Source organism: Oncorhynchus masou, chromosome 23 (genome assembly GCF_036934945.1).
Source record: "Oncorhynchus masou masou isolate Uvic2021 chromosome 23, UVic_Omas_1.1, whole genome shotgun sequence".
Taxonomy (NCBI): Eukaryota; Metazoa; Chordata; class Actinopteri; order Salmoniformes; family Salmonidae; genus Oncorhynchus; species Oncorhynchus masou.
In genome coordinates this window covers 59,324,106-59,340,268 of record NC_088234.1, presented here as the reverse complement: position 1 = coordinate 59,340,268, position 16,163 = coordinate 59,324,106, and the positions used below count along the sequence as shown (strand labels likewise).

At 41.2% G+C, this 16,163-nt stretch overlaps 1 protein-coding gene across 2 annotated transcripts in view; it reads right to left on the bottom strand.

Annotated features, from left to right (window-relative positions):
- Positions 1 to 1,178: 1,178 nt before the first annotated feature.
- The window catches only part of acoxl (acyl-CoA oxidase-like), a 43,316-nt gene continuing 28,331 nt past the window's right edge, over positions 1,179 to 16,163 (bottom strand). For both annotated transcript variants that reach the window (XM_064932692.1, XM_064932693.1), the window contains 2 exons: positions 6,507 to 6,608; positions 1,179 to 2,412 (listed from right to left, as the gene is read on the bottom strand). In XM_064932692.1, coding sequence (XP_064788764.1) covers positions 2,245 to 2,412; positions 6,507 to 6,608 — 270 coding nt within the window. In that variant the 3' untranslated portion in view covers positions 1,179 to 2,244. The remainder of the gene's footprint in view (positions 2,413 to 6,506; positions 6,609 to 16,163) is intronic.

Sequence of the window (16,163 nt, the reverse complement as noted above, 5' to 3'; positions counted from 1 at the left end):
GAAAAAGTTGAAACGTCTGGTCGGTGTCAAGAGTGGGGTGACGCCTGTGTGCCATCCTCCGCCTCTTGACCCGCCTACTCTTTCAATGGGTGGGATCTCAGCCATCTTTCAAAGCATCCTTTCAAGTGTCCAGAAAAACCTTCTCTCTCTCTCTTCCTCTATTTAGACTAGAAAAACCTTCTCTCCCTCTATTTAGCCTACCTATTGATCCCACTCCTGGTAACTGTTAACCTACTCTTGTTGCCATGTTGATATTACCATGAATATATTACCATAGTATGAATACATTTCCTCTATCAGTCACTTTTCAGCCTTGTTTACACTGCTACTATTTGCTATTATTTACTATTATTATGTATCCTGCAACCAGTCATTTTCTCCCAATCCCTGCCTACATGTACATATCAACCTCAACTACTCCAGTATCCCTGCACACTGTACATTTGGTACAGACACTGACCCTGTATATACTGTTTTATATGTCTTCCTTTCTTATTTATAGTGTTTTTCTAGTTCTGTTTTGATATTGAATACTGTATCATTGGGAAAGGGCTCACAAGTTAAGCATTTCACTGTACTTGTGCATGTCACAAATAAACCTTGATAAAACTTGAAACTCTCCCTCTCTCTCTGTCGGTGAACAGTTTACAATATTGTAGTAGTACATTAGCCTACTGAATTCAAAGAGGGACAATTTCACATGTCAAGATCCTATACTGTACCTACGAACATTTCAGTTGTCAGAGAAATTCTGAGGGTCTCTATTAAAATAAACTCCACTAGATGATAATACATTTCAGCCAAATCGTTTTACAGATAATCAACATTGAGTAGAATTGTAATTTTCTAGAATCATTTAGTACACATCATTGAGCCCCTGAGATAGTTGTTGGATCGGTTCTTCACACTTTCGCCCACACATTCTCAGTTAGAAGAACAGCTATTTCACAAGACAGTGTTAAAAAGCCAGCTACTCCTTCTCACAATCATGCATGTGTTGATCATTTGCACAATGAAACACTAATTATATAACTGGTTCACAACAAATTAAAACACAGCATTGTATGTCATTTTATGAATATTGAGCAGACTACTTTAACTTCTTGTTTTAACTGTTGACTGCAAGTCTTCAACAAAGAGAAAAAATTAAAAAGAGAAAACATGAGCGAAACAAGATACACTATACAGCACATTTATTCCTATTAAGTACATTTATTAAGAGCAGTGACAATTGATTTTCAGATATGACAAAGATACAGTACAAAACTGATGACACTTTGTCATGGAACAGTTTTAATGTATATGCAAGCGCAAGTAACCTACAGAGCAAACAATGTTTGTTCATCAAGAGTCGATCAACATTACAAGCCTACATATTATGCAGACAACTGATCAGAAAATTGAAGGATATAAAGTAGCCTACACTTCCCACATGTATTGTGTCACAAACCATTTGCCCACTGTGCTCATATTAATAAAATATATTATAAACATATCTTGTGTAATTTCCATTTTTGTATGTTGTTGAATCAAACAGCTGGCCATCACGGTCTAGCCGGTGTTGGTGAGGGAAAGTGTCTGACAGAGAGATTCACAGTCAAAGTGTGTCTCTATATACTAGTGTCATGAATACATTTAATTTCAAAGCTTTTTTTTGTACAAACAAAATTAGCACATTTTCAATAAGCAACACTGATTGTGTCAAGCTATTCTGAGCCACATAGGCATCCACTGTATGTAATGGATTGGACCAAGCAAAGTACAAAAGCTCCCAAATGCACACATATCAAATAAAACCCAATGATTTGACAGTATAACAAACATGAAGCATTTCAACATTTCTTTGAGAACTGATAAGAGATTTAAATAGAAATTAATCAAAATGAGACTGTCCCGTGTATTATGCCTGCGGCTAATGGCACTAGTCTAGACAACAACTGGGTCTGTAGTCTTCAGACCTTGTCCAGGTTAGGCAAAATATCATGGGCTCTGTTCTAATATCCACACTACGTCACTTAGAATGCATGCATGCCAAATACGTTGCTTTATTCTAAGTGGTGTGCTAATATGGACATTGTAACATAGCCCATGGCTCTTCACTGAGACCAGGATGAGTCAAGCAGTGAGCAAGGCCCGTATCCACAAAGTGTCTCAGAGTAGGAGTGCTGATCTAGGATCAGTTTAGCCCTTTAGATCATGATGAACAATATTATATGGACAGATCCTAGATCAGCACAGTGGGGCTCATAACTTGGAGGCTCTGATGGGGTGCTCCGGTGCAGAGTAGAAGGCCCACTCAGCCCGGGGGTTGGCCACCCCAGCAATTGGCGCCTGGATGCAGCAGGAGGGAACATTGAAGTCAGACACCACCTTCAGGGCCTCATCCTTCACCAATCTACACAGCTCCAACAGCTGGAGGACAAACACAATAGGAGTCAATACATTTACATAAATCAATGCAATCAATGTGAGAAAATGGTTAGCCATGGATAAAGCTGATATGAATTACCTTGTAAGTAGCTTGTGTCAAAGGTTGAATTGGTGGTTTTTATAATGGCTATCTATTGGAATTCTAGACAATTTAGGGCAAGGTATAGACAAATAATGCAAATTAATCTGATTTGATATGAACTTCAAGTCAAAGTTCAGTACAGTCTTCTACTTTTCACAACAGTCCCCAGAAGGGGGAATGATTCAGCGTCTTGAGTAAGAAGCATTGGCCATCATGGTATTGGCGGTACAGACACAGACAATGGTCAACTCTGGGCAGACAGGTGGCAGGTGTTGTATTGCACTGAGGATCTAAGTGTTCCAGTAGCAACAGAACGTCCAGACTGACTCAAGGAGCTAAATAGCAGAGCCCATTGTCTTTAGAGTTCAGACTTACAACAGATTCAACTGCCTATCAACAAGGTGTACTTGCATGATTGGGGGCGTTATGAGAGTTTGTAAAAGACAACAATGGGACATCATAGTGCAGAATGACTTCGTCTTCCTAACTGTGACTGCTAAAACAATGTGTCTGGCTTTCTTGGTTTCCACTAGTTACCTCAGCCGCAATGTCAAAATTGGCTATATCATAAAAATGTATGAGAGTGGGGAAAATGGCCTTAATTTAAGGTTAAGTTTAGGCATAAGGTTAGCAGTGTGGTTAAGGTTAGGTTTATGGCTATGGTTAGGTAGAACATCTCCTTTTAAGAAGATACATTGTAGAAAGAGGCAGGCTTTGTGACTTTGTGGCTGTGGTAACTAGTGACGACAGCCTTTCTTGCTTTGATATTCAAAGTCTCTTGTTCTAAGAAAATGCTGGAACCAACACCCAATCTGAGCTATCTGTGTTCACTGTGCAACTAAACAGGAAGGTAACTTCACAGCAATAGGCAAACCTAATTATAGCAATAAACATTGAGATTAGCAATTGACTAATGTCACAGGTGCAGGCAGCCTCCCTCATTGGCCACCCAGTTTTCCATTGCTGTTGTGCGGACAGTCATACTAATCATAATCTCAAGAAGGCCTATGATGTCATTGTTCCCAATCAGTAGGAGGGTAAACGTAAACAGCCTTATGGGATAGGGGTGTGGGAGAAGAATTGCCTGTGGATAATTCAGAAACCCATTAAAACCAATGTGGTGGAAAGGGTGAGTAATGCACGCCAACCCCACAAATCACTGAGACAGTGTGAACAAAAGCAATTCAGTTTGTGAAGTGAGGCAACAGCAAGCATAATTGTTAAAAAATCCAAAATATTAGCCCATCATAGGCCTGACCTAAATATAGATCCTCAATTCTGCTTTCACGTAGTTAATCTAGTATCATGTCACTGTTCATAGAGGTCTCTAGTTGTGTGGAGAATCTTCATTTCATGAACAGTGATTGTTCCCTCAGATTCACAGCTTGTTCAAGACCCATTGTAATGCCTGCCACCTAGTGGCTCTTATGCAGAAAAGCACTAGCACATTTGACTCCATTATGTCGACTACGAGGCAATCTATTGTGCATTCAAAAAACCAAGTATGTACCTGTCCATCTGGTATTTGTTACCATACATTTGTGCTATTTTCTTCCCCTCCAGGACATGGGGAAGTTTATAGACTGTGAAATACTGCAATACAACTTGGATATCATTTAGTCCTAAAAAAGTAACCTACCGATGAAAAAACAGAGACCAGGCCTGTGATAAAGTGTTCAATTTAACCAACTCTTCAGTCTTTTATTTGCATAACCCCATCTTATCTGTGGTCTATTAGGCACTAAATGATGCTTGGGCATGTTTGACGTGTAATTGCACTCTGCACCTTTCTAAAGAGCCCCCCCCCCCCCTATAAAAGGTGAAGGGTGTCAACCTGTCTCTCTGTTGATCATATATCCTTCCTCACTCACTCTCTCTCTCACTCTCTCTGAAGTCTCATTCCCCCCTTCTCACCCTACTTGTCAAAGATGAAAGGGGCGCAGCGCCCAGACTAGAGAAAGCAAGAGGAGCGCCAGGTTTAAACAAACAGGGAGAGAAAGAGGAGCCAGAGGAAAGGTCACCATCTCCACATTGATGGGGAGACCGAGGGAGAGTCAGCATTAATAGTCTGTGTCAGCTAGTGAGCAGTGGCTATAAGGTTAAGTGTGTGTGTGTGTGTGCGTGCGCGTGTGTTTGGGGTTATTGACGACTAGTTATTTACAGCTACAGCAGTCCACCCCTGGCAGAGCCCAGGTTCCCATGCAGTGAACCCCATTACCCCCACGTGGCTGGAAGGGCTGGACACATGCTGAGAAAACCACATCTATATGTTACAACTGTTCTCTTTAGTAAGCCTTAAGAAAGACCACGTGGAGCCACTATGCTAATAAACTATCTATCTCACAGTCAATTGTTTCACAACAACAGCATCCTTGTTATGAAGTAGAGGAAGAGAGGGCTACATTAGAGAACACCAGGCTTTTACAACTCCCTCATAAAGTCTCTCTGACTCAAGCAGACTGTTACTACACAGTATCAAAAACAAAATACAGGGACCGTCAGGAACAGTTCCAATATTGAGCTGACAAGAACAGCAACAGCAAGCAGCAGTGTGTGGGTGTGTTGGCACACATAAACTGTAGGTGCGTGCATAGAGATCAATCTGATGATCATCACCCACCTCGCCTAGTGTACAGGAGGAGCCGGTTTCTGTCCAGGCTCACACAGTACAGTGAGGTAGGCAGGGCTTTGACTAGATGGGATACAGCTTTTGTCAGATTTGACTTTTCGTCGAAGGTTAGGAGAACTTACGCAGCAGGTTAGGATAATTAAAGTAGCAGGTTAGGAGAATAAGGTTAAGGTTAGGAAAAGGGTTTCAGTTTGGTAAAATGCAAAACAATTATACTTTTGACATCAAAAGCTGTATCCCTTCTAGCCAGGACCGGTGGGCAAGGGCATTTGCATAGCCTGTTTAATACTGCTGCCTGTGTGGTGATAAGCAAAGACAGTCACTCTTATCTGTTCTGTTTTTCAGTGACTCTCACTCCACCTTCAGAGGAACTCACCTATGAGAGATGAGGATATGAGGCTTAGATATGCAGGAAATGGAAGTTACAGCAGATTGGCCCGTTACATAACAACACAAGTTAAATATAGATAAATACCTGACATAAGGAGTGTGGGAACCAAGCCTGTGTAAATGTCTGAACACAGCCTACCACTTCTATTCTGAAATATATATCATTCTCTCTACTAACAGATGTAGGATCTTCATTTGATGACCCTATTGCAGGAGAACCTTCCTTGTAGTGTATTGAGGTTTAAAAAGGCTTCTAAAATGTGTTAAATCAACTTGATTTTCCCTTATGAAAATCAACCTCTACAAAAAGGTCCATTCATTTTAATCCACATAATAATTCACATTTTCTGTTGAGGCAGGATTATTTTCCTGATGTAGCAAACTATTAAGGTCCTACATCTGTACACTTTTCCCACTAACTTTGTTCAGGGTCTACAAGTGATATTTTCATCTGTTCCAATGATCTAGTCCAGGACCATGTTAAATAACTGTCTCCTCAGATATGACTGTTCCCAGTTGCCGCTCTGGCAGTAATGAGGGGTATTGACACAGCAAGCAGCAGCCATTTTGTTCCTCTGGAGGCAGTGTAAACACATAGCCTGAGCACCTGCTGGTTAGATGCTAGCACAGTGGTGTCGACTCCCCCTACTTATCGGCTCCGACGTGCTCTGCAGGGTGGGATAGCGCTCGTCATAAACACTGCTGTTTGATCACAGCTAGCTGTGAACAACTGGAATAACAGTGGGAATACAAGGGGCTATGGAAGTGGGGTTCTTGTTTTTGACCAATGCTAATTATCCATCTGAAGTTAGCATTTTTCACAGTTGTTCTCTGACGGTACAACAACAAGACTTCAGGGAAACTGACTAATCACTGACTAATCACTGTTTATCCCTCCACGTGGGTACACACACATAGAAGGAAGACATACAAGAACATATGCATGCAGTCTATTCTATCGGGCAGATATCTTACCTGGGTGCGTATCTGTCGGCTGGTAGCGGGGGTCAGGTAGTGATGCTCTAGATACCAGGCTCTCTCCTGGTACACCAGACTGGTGCCATGGAGGAGGCAGAACTAAGGAGAAGCAAAGACAGACAATCAAGCAATGGTAAAAATATGTCATAGTGAAATGTGTCACGTTCTACCTGCTAGCACAACGAAAAGGCTGTGGATGAGAACATCCTCTATAGTAACACACAAGTTGTGCACATCAGTTGTTCAAATGAAGACACAAGGGATATTTGATTTAACAATAGAGTTGATGTTTCAATTGCGAAATGCAACTAGGTAATAAAACTATTGCATTATATCAGTTAAACACAGAGGGCCCCAACTTAATGCACCACACACACACACACACACACACACGTTTCTGACTACGCATCCGGTTATTGTGTTAGAATAACATGTTTGTTCCTGTCTGGTCAGAGCTGGTACTGTGTATTCTGAGGACCATGAAGGAAATGGAAAAACAGAAACGGGTGGTCTAATATCTTGTCTCTTCAGAGGTGATGGTGATGACAGCAAACCGCCACAGAAGATCAAAAGAGAGGAGTGGAAAATAGACAGAGAAAGAGAGAGAGAGAGAGAAAGAGAGAGAGAGACAGGAGAGAGAGAGAGAGAGAGAGAGAGAGAGAGAGAGAGAGAGAGGGAGAGAAGGAAAGAGAGAGATAGCAGCCCCTCAACTCTACACGGTGGACACAGCTCTCCACTGAGAACCAAACAAGACCATTGACCTCTAAATAAAGAACACAGTTCAGGAGGTTTATCACGTTTCGGCAGCTTTGCTCATTTCCTTGGTTCACACAGTTCGGCTAGTGAAGGGTTGCCCACTGCGTGAGAGTAGTCGAAACCGAACATGACTACACAGTCCATCATCTCGGAAACCCAGAACTAAAATCTTGCGTAATTGCGTACAATGATCGATTAAGTTCTGGGGGAGATGTTAAGAGAAAGATACTAACTCTAACTGTAAAATCTCCACCCCCCCACATACGGAAACTCTCTGCAAGTTTCAGGCAAGGCTATGACCCAAATGTCCCCTCTCCTTCCATAATGCTACAGATGTGAGCACCTGCAGGACTGGATTAAGAAATCATAGCCCCCTAACCTAATTGAGTTTCCAATTAAGGGTTGATATGAACAGCTGTTTTTCCAATGTCATGTCACAGTGCCACTGCCATCATTAAAAGTCAAGCATATCTCTCCACACAGAGGAGACTCAGCATGTGCTATGTATGAGAGATACAATGCATTTGATATCACTAGCAATGTCAACATCCGTACATCAGATGTGTGACACTGCACTTTCAATACTTAAGTGAGATGTATGCCAAGCCCCTTCGGAAAGTATTCAGACCCTGTGACTTTTTCCACATTTTGTTACATTACAGCCTTATTCTAAAACATATTAAATATTTTTTCCCCTCATCAATCTATACACAATACCCCATAACTGAAATAGTATTCAGACTCTTCACTCAGTACTTTGTTGAAGCAGCAATTACAGTATCGAGTCTTCTTGGGTATAACGCTATAAGCTTGGCACACCTGTATTTGGGGAGTTTCTCCCATTCTTCTCTGCAGATCCTCTCAAGCTCTGTCAGGTTGGATGGGGAGCGTTGCTGCACAGATATTTTCAGGTCTCTCCAGAGATGTTAGATCGGGTTCAAGTCTGGGCTCTGGCTGGGCCACTCAAGGACATTCAGAGACTTGTCCCGAAGCCACTTCTGTGTTGTCTTGGCTGTGTGTTTGGGGTCGTTGTCCTGTTGGAAGGTGAACCTTTGCCCCAGTCTGAGGTCCTGAGCACTCTGGAGCAGGTTTTCATCAAGGATCTGTCTGTACTTTGCTCCGTTCATCTTTGCCTCGATCCTGACTAGTCTCCCAGGCCCTGCCTCTGAATAATATCCACACAACATGATGCTGCCACCACCATGCTTCACTGTAGGGATGGTGCCAGGTTTCCTCCAGACGTGACACTTGGCATTTAGGCCAAAGAGTTCAGTCTTGGTTTCATCAGACCAGAGAATCTTGTTTCTCATGGTCTGAGAGTCTTTAGGTGCCTTTTGGCAAACTCCAAGCGGGCTGTCATCTGCCTTTTACTGAGGAGTGGCTTCTGTCTGGCCACTCTACCATAAAGACCTGCTTGGTGGAGTGCTGCAGAGATGGTTGCCCTTCTGGAAGGTTCTCCCATCTCCACACAAGAACCCTGGAGCTCTGGCAGAGAGACCATTGTGCTCTTGGTCACCTCCCTGACCAAGGCCCTTCTCCTCGATTGCTCAGTTTGGCCAGCTCTAGGATAGAGTGTTGGTTTTCCAAACTTCTTCCATTTAAGAATGATGGAAGCCACTGTGTTCTTGGGGACCTTCAATGCTGCAGATGTTTTTTGGTACCCTTCCCCAGATCTGTGCCTTGACACAATCCTGTCTCGGAGCTCTACGGACAATTCTTTCAACTTCATGGCTTGGTCTTTTCTCTGACATGTACTGTCAGTTGTGGGACCTTATATAGACAGGTGTGTGCCTTTACAAAAGTTCTTTCAATTTCATGGCTTGGTTTTTGCTCTGACATGTACTGTCAGCTGTGGGACCTTACATAGACAGGTGTGTGCCTTTACAAATCATGTCCAACCAATTGAATTTACCTCAGGTGGACTCCAATCAAGTTGAAGATAATCAATGACGAGGATGCACCTGAGGTCAAGGATCTGAATACTTATGTAAATAAGATATTTCTGTTTTTTATTTGGACTAAATTAGCAAAAATGTCTAAAAAACTGCTTTTGCTTTGCCATTATGCGGTATTGTGAGTCGAGGATTTCTTTTTATTTCATCAATTTTTGAATAAGGCTGTAATGTAACAAAATGTGGAAAAGGTTAAGGGGTCTGAATACTGACCGAAGGCCCTGTAACTGGTGAACTGTGACAGGTGCATTGTGAAAACCTAACTGTGCATTGTTGTAGTTTAACGGTCTGCACAATGGACAAGCAGTCACAGTATCTGCAATGAGCAATGGGTTTTTTTCCTCTATGTTTTTGGTGGGGAACAGTAATACCCATTTAGCAGGATGAAACTCAAGGACCCCAGTAAAAGCTCTTTTGTTTGAGAACAGCTGTGTCACTGTTGCTGGTTCTGTACTGTCCAACAAGCTGTATTGATTGATTTGTTTGTTGCATAAGATGTAGTGTTTCATTGATGCACAACGAGTCACATGGAGAGAAGCTTCAGGGACACTTGAGGCTCTCTGTGCTTATACAACAGACAAAGGCTGTATCAGGGAGAGTTTGAACTGCCCTACAGCCTAGAGTAATTCCTTTGAAAATAAATATTGACGAGAGTTGATTCAATGTGTAATTGTACAGGCTAAGTAATATGGGGGAAAACATCCTAGCAACAACATTTTAGGGGAGCATCAACAACATTGTGGAAACACCTAAGGCTTCGTTGGATAGACATCAAGAAGGTGTCCACAAGATAAATACTCTGATAAACAGCTGATGTGTTTTTCACTCACAGTTTCTGTTGACCAAAACTTAAATTAAGAATGACCATTGAACGTCCTTCTTATTCCCATTGTAACGTATACTGAGTCCTCAAAAAAGGTGATTTCCAACTGTGTCATCACATTAAACATAACTCAGATTTTTTTAAATATCACATGTCCTTGTATTCAGATGTTGGGTTCAAATCACTGGATTCACTTTACAATGTAATGAATAAACTATTGATAAGTAGAGTACATATTAAATTAGCATTCCAGTATTTGTTTAAGCATTGAAACATATTTATAACTATTTATAATGGATTATTCATGGGAGTTATTGAAGTCTAATCTTCACCAAGAAATGTGTGTAACATTGCACATCCTCAGATAAACGGTGTTAGTTCAGTACATATACACGTAAATCTAACCAGTGTAAAAGCTGGCATAAAACATTACTGGGTGAAGATGAGGTAATCAGTAGACATCAAACTCAATCTATCAAATTAAATAAATACTATTCGTATGATATCTGTTTAGAGTGGTTGCAATTCATAACAATTTTGTAACCATGCGTGTGGAACAAAGTAATAGAATCATATGATGTAGCGTCATTTGGAATCTGGGTCTGACTTTTGTCTCCAGGCGCTAGGTCAGACAATTGGTCAGACATTGGTGCTCCCTACGGCCACTTACATGCTTCTACTTAAAATGTTAAAAGAAAACATTTTTATTTCTAAAAACAAAAAGTCAGACACAGATTCCAAATGATGCTACATCATATGATTCCATTTGGTTCAATACACGAAGCAATGGTTTCAAAATAGATGCCTACCATCTCCATAATGAATAGGCCAACCAAAAATAGCGTAGTCATTTCGAGATTCCAATAGATAACTGACATTTTTTATTTTCTCATGTGACAAAAGTGACAGTAAAACATTGTGAATTATTGTAAAGTGGCTGTTCCACTGGATGTCAGAAGGTGAATTCACCAATTTGTAAGTCGCTCTGGATAAGAGCATCTGCTAAATGACTTAAATGTAATGTAAATGTGAACCAGAAATCTTTAACATTAACACAGATATCGTAATTTGTCCAAATGATCAGTGACGAAAAATCTGCGTTGCTACTACGATTTATGTTACGTCACTCCACGAGGAACTACACGGTCCATAAAATATGGTTCGTAACCAGTCATGTTTAATTATTGGCAACTTTCTCTTTCTTGAGTGAACTGAATGCTATTTTCCTGGTGTGTGTGTGATTTATTGTGGTAAATGAGGATGAGGGGTGTTTGTGGCAGCTCTCGTCAAATATGAGGTCTGGCCCATTATGACATTGTTTTGACATTGCTGTGTGAATAGCACACGGAAGCGTCGGGCCTCTCTCTCTGTGTTCCCACTCTCTTCCTATTATGCAAAACTGGTAACCTGGCAAAAAGGGCTGGACAGAAACTTATCACAAGGTCATTAAGTTTCTTATCGATAACAGTCCTCCCAAAATGCTCTTTAAAGGCAGGTCTACATGGTAAGTATTAGAGCATCGTGGGGCCATCAGAGATTATTTGACATCAGATTGGATGTCTGACCTTGTAAGCAACATTGCTTGGAGCAATCTGAAACTGACTAAAACCACAACACAGCACTGACTATAAGAACGGCATAGGAAGACTGCATTTGAGACATATTCAAATCAAATAGGACCGCCAATATACACTACCTAACCAAAAGTACGTGGACCTGCTCGTCAAACATCTCATTTCAAAATCATGGGAATTAATATGGAGTTGATACCCCCCCCCCCCCTTTTCTGCTATAACAGCCTCCACTCTTCTGGGAAGGTTTTCCACTAGATGTTGGAACATTGCTGCGGGGACTTGCTTCCATTCAGCCACAAAAGCATTAGTGAGGTCAGGCACTGATATTGGGCAATTAGGCCTGGCTCGCAGATGGCGTTCCAATTCATCCCAAAGGTGTTTGATGGGGTTGAGGTTAGGGCTCTGTGCAGGCCAGTGAAGTTCTTACACACCGATCTCGACAATCCATGGATCTCTGTATGGACCTCGCTTTATACACGGGGGAATTGTCATGCTGAAACAAGAAAGGGCCTTCCCCAAACTGTTGACACAAACTTGAAAGCAAATAATTGTCTAGATTGTCATTGTATGCTGTACCATTAAGATGTCTCTTCACTGGAACTAAAGGGCCTAGCCCGAACCATGAAAAACAGCCCCAAACCATTATTCCTCCTCCACCAAACTTTACAGTTGGCACTAGCATTCGGGCAGGTAGTGTTCTCCTGGCATCAGCCAAACCCAGATTCGTCTGTCAAACTACCAGATGGTGAAGCGTGATTAATCACTTCAGAGAACGCGTTTTCGCTGCTCCAGAGTCCAATGGCGGCGAGTTTCTACCACTCCAGCCGACGTTTGGCATTGTGCATGGTGAAGTTAGGCTGGTGTACGCTTGCTCTGCCATGGAAACCCATTCCATGAAGCTCCTGACAAACAGTTATTGTGCTCATGTTGCTTCCAGAGGCCGTTTGGTACTCAGTAGTGAGTGTTGCAACCATGGATAGATTATTTTTACACGCTATGCGCTTCAGCAGTCGGCCGTCCAGTTCTGTGGTTTTGTGTGGCCTATCAATTCACGGCTGAGCCATTGTTGCTCCTAGGCGTTTCCACTTCACAATAACAGCACATACAGTTGACCAGGGCAGCTCTAGCAGAAATTGGACAAACTGACTTGTTGGAAAGGTGGCATCCTATGACGGTGTCACTTTGAAAGTCCCTGAGCTCTTCAGTAAGGCCATTCTATTGCCAATGTTTGTCTATGGAGATTGCATGGCTGTGCGCTCAATGTATGTATTATGAAAGGCGCTAACCATGTAGTTTAACATAGGGTATGTACTTACTATGGGACCTACATTACGACCTCCAAGTTTCTATGAGGTCAGATTATAGTCAGGCTTTCTGGACACAGCCTTGCTACATCATATTGGTGTACAATATTAGCCTCAGTCCCAGTCATGCTCTAATGTGTAAAAGGACCCGGATGACATGCCAATTGTATCCCAACATTACGGCCATATCTGTCTGACCCAAAATAAAAGGGTTGAGTGATATGAACAGCACAAACCATGTTATTGTGGTAATCACACTATCGGTCGAGCAGATGCGACCGTTGGCGTTTGAAAGCAGTAAACTGTTAGGCCTGTTAGAAGCATAAAGATTTAATTCCACTTAATGCGGAATGAGTCAATGGAGGCACTTTTTAGTTTACTCACACAGTTCGAACACTGCTCAGGTTTCATCCCTATTATGTTAACAGAGTCATCACCACACCATCACCACAGCTCTGGTTTCTGTATGTGCTTTAATGTTTTTGCTTACTGCATGGTGTATGAATATCACCGTAGAAAACTATTTTGCTTTTTGGATTACTGGTGTTTTCCAAGTAGTCTTGTTGTCAATGCTGAGATGCTTAAGGGCAATTCCATGGTAACAGAATTTCACTTCAGTTTAACAAGCCATAAAACTCTGCACAGTCAATCATTTACACAGTAAATCAAATTAAAACATTTACTGGAAAAACTGTGCAGATGAAAAGTTTGTAAAGATTTTAGTGGAAATTGTTAAAAGTAGTCATTGTGCATAGAGTTCTATGGTTTGTTAAACTTTGAAATCAATGGTTTTTGTTTGGTATAGATTTTATAATGAAAAATCTGAGTCTATGTAATTGCCCTTAAGCAGTGTTGGAATGTGAACATTTCCAACGCTAGGCTCATTGAACAGACCGCAGGTATGACATCAGTCAGCTTCTGCTTCAATAGCTAATGCCGCGTTCAAGACAACTCGGAACTTGGAAACTCAGAAATGTCCGACTTGGAAATTCATTGTAGAAAGATGAGCTCAGAGTTTCCCTCGAAATTATCAGATTCAACCAATAGGAAGCTATATGGAGAGAAAAAAAATCTTTGCATATTTCAACTCGGAGGTTCCAAGTTGTCTTGAAAGCACCATGAGCATCAGACGTCATCCACCATGCCCAACCTGTCTGTCCAACGAGAGGAAATCATAGGATGCCTCCCTTCTGACTCCAAGTATGTGACATTTACATAAGGCTACTATTTTGCATCCACACACTGTCGCCTGACTGACTGTCTGCCAGTTCTACACAATGTTCTAACACTGAAACCAAACGTGTGTTTATTTGAGTAGTTCACATGCAACCAGAAGCATCACACAAAAACAAAAACTTACCATCTTGAAAACGTATGATATTTTAAGAGCAGTAGAGGGTGTTTTCCATCCTAAAATGAAGTATGACCTTAATGCAGCCCATAACATACAGTCAGAGATACAGAGGTACAGGGGAGAGACCTTGATAGTGCCCACAGAAAGGGGCTTATCTGCCTATGCAGGACTCAAGGCAGTCCGGCTAAGGCAAAGCAGCAAAGTAATCAACCACATACAGGATGGGTCGATAGCTGTGTAGGTTGTATACTAGGAGCAGCTGACACTATGCTTGATGCAAATACCTTCAAAAAGTATTCACACCCCAATTGTCTGTAACGTGAGACAAAAAATTAAATTAAATCTATTTTAAATTCAGGCTGTAACACAACAAAATGTGGAATAAGTCAAGGGGTAGGATTCATTTCTGAAGGCACTGAAAGGGAATGGCAACTGAACCCACACACGTGGCAGAGGGACAGCTTATTCACACCCCATGATGGTCAGTGCTTCCCTATATTACATTTAGCAGCGATAGCCCACTAAATTGTTTCCACCACTGCAAAAAAATGAGGTAATGTTTTTTATATACAGTACCAGTCCAAAGTTTGGACCCACCAACTCATAAGGGTTTTTCTTTATTTTTACTATTTTCTACATTGTAGAATAATAGTGAAGACATCAAAACTATGAAATAACACATATGGAATCATGTCGTAATCAAAAATGTGTTAAACAAATCTAAAACTATTTTATATTTGAGATTCTTCAAAGTAGCCACACTTTGCCCTGATGACAGCTTTGCACACTCTTGGCATTCTCTCAACCAGCTTCATGAGAAAGTAAACTGGAAATCATTTCAATTAACAGGTGTGCCTTGTTAAGTTCATTTGTGGAATTTCTTTCCTTCCTAATGCATTTGAGCAAATCAGTTGTGTTGTGACAAGGTAGGGTGGTATACAGAAGATGGCCCTATTTGGTAAAAGACCAAGTCCATATAATGGCACGAACAGCTCAAATAAGCAAAGAGAAATGACAGTCCATCATTACTTTAAGACATGAAGGTCAGTCAAATCCAGAAAATGTCAAGAACTTTGATGGTGTCTTCAAGTGTAGTCATAAAAACCATCAAGCGCTATGATGAAACTGGCTCTCATGATGTCGGGGAGGTTTACATACACCTTAGCCAAATACATTTAAAAACTCAGTTTTTCACAATTCCTGACATGTAATCAGAGTAAAAATTCCCTGTCTTAGGTCAGTTAGGATCACCACTTTATTTTAAGAATGTGAAATGTCAGAATTATAGTAGAGAGACTGATTTATTTCAGCTTTTATTTCTTTCATCACATTCCCAGTGAGTCAGAAGTTTACATACACTCAATTAGTATTTGGTAGTGTTGCCTTTAAATTGTTTAACTTGGATCAAACGTTTGGGTAGCCTTCCACAAGCTTCCCACAATAAGTTGGGTGAATAGAGTACAAAGTAGAAGTCCTAATCGACTTGCCAAAACTATAGTTTGTTAACAAGAAATTTGTGGAGTGGTTGAAAAATGAGTTTTAATGACTCCAACCTAAGTGTATGTAAACTTCCGACTTCAACTGTACCTCTGCTGCAGAAGATATGTTCAATAGAGTTAGCAGCCTCAGAAATTGCAGCCCAAATAAATGCTTTACAGAGATCAAGTAACAGACATCTCAGCATCAACTGTTCAGAGGAGAGTGCGTGAACCAGGCCTTCATGGTCGAATTTCTGCAAAGAAACCACTACTAAAGGACACCAATTAGAAGAAGAGACTTGCTTGGGGCAAGAAATACGAGCAATGGACATTAGACCGGTGAAAATATGTCCTTTGGTCTGATGAGTCCAAATTTGAGATTTTTGGTTTCCACTGCCGTGTCTTTGTGATGC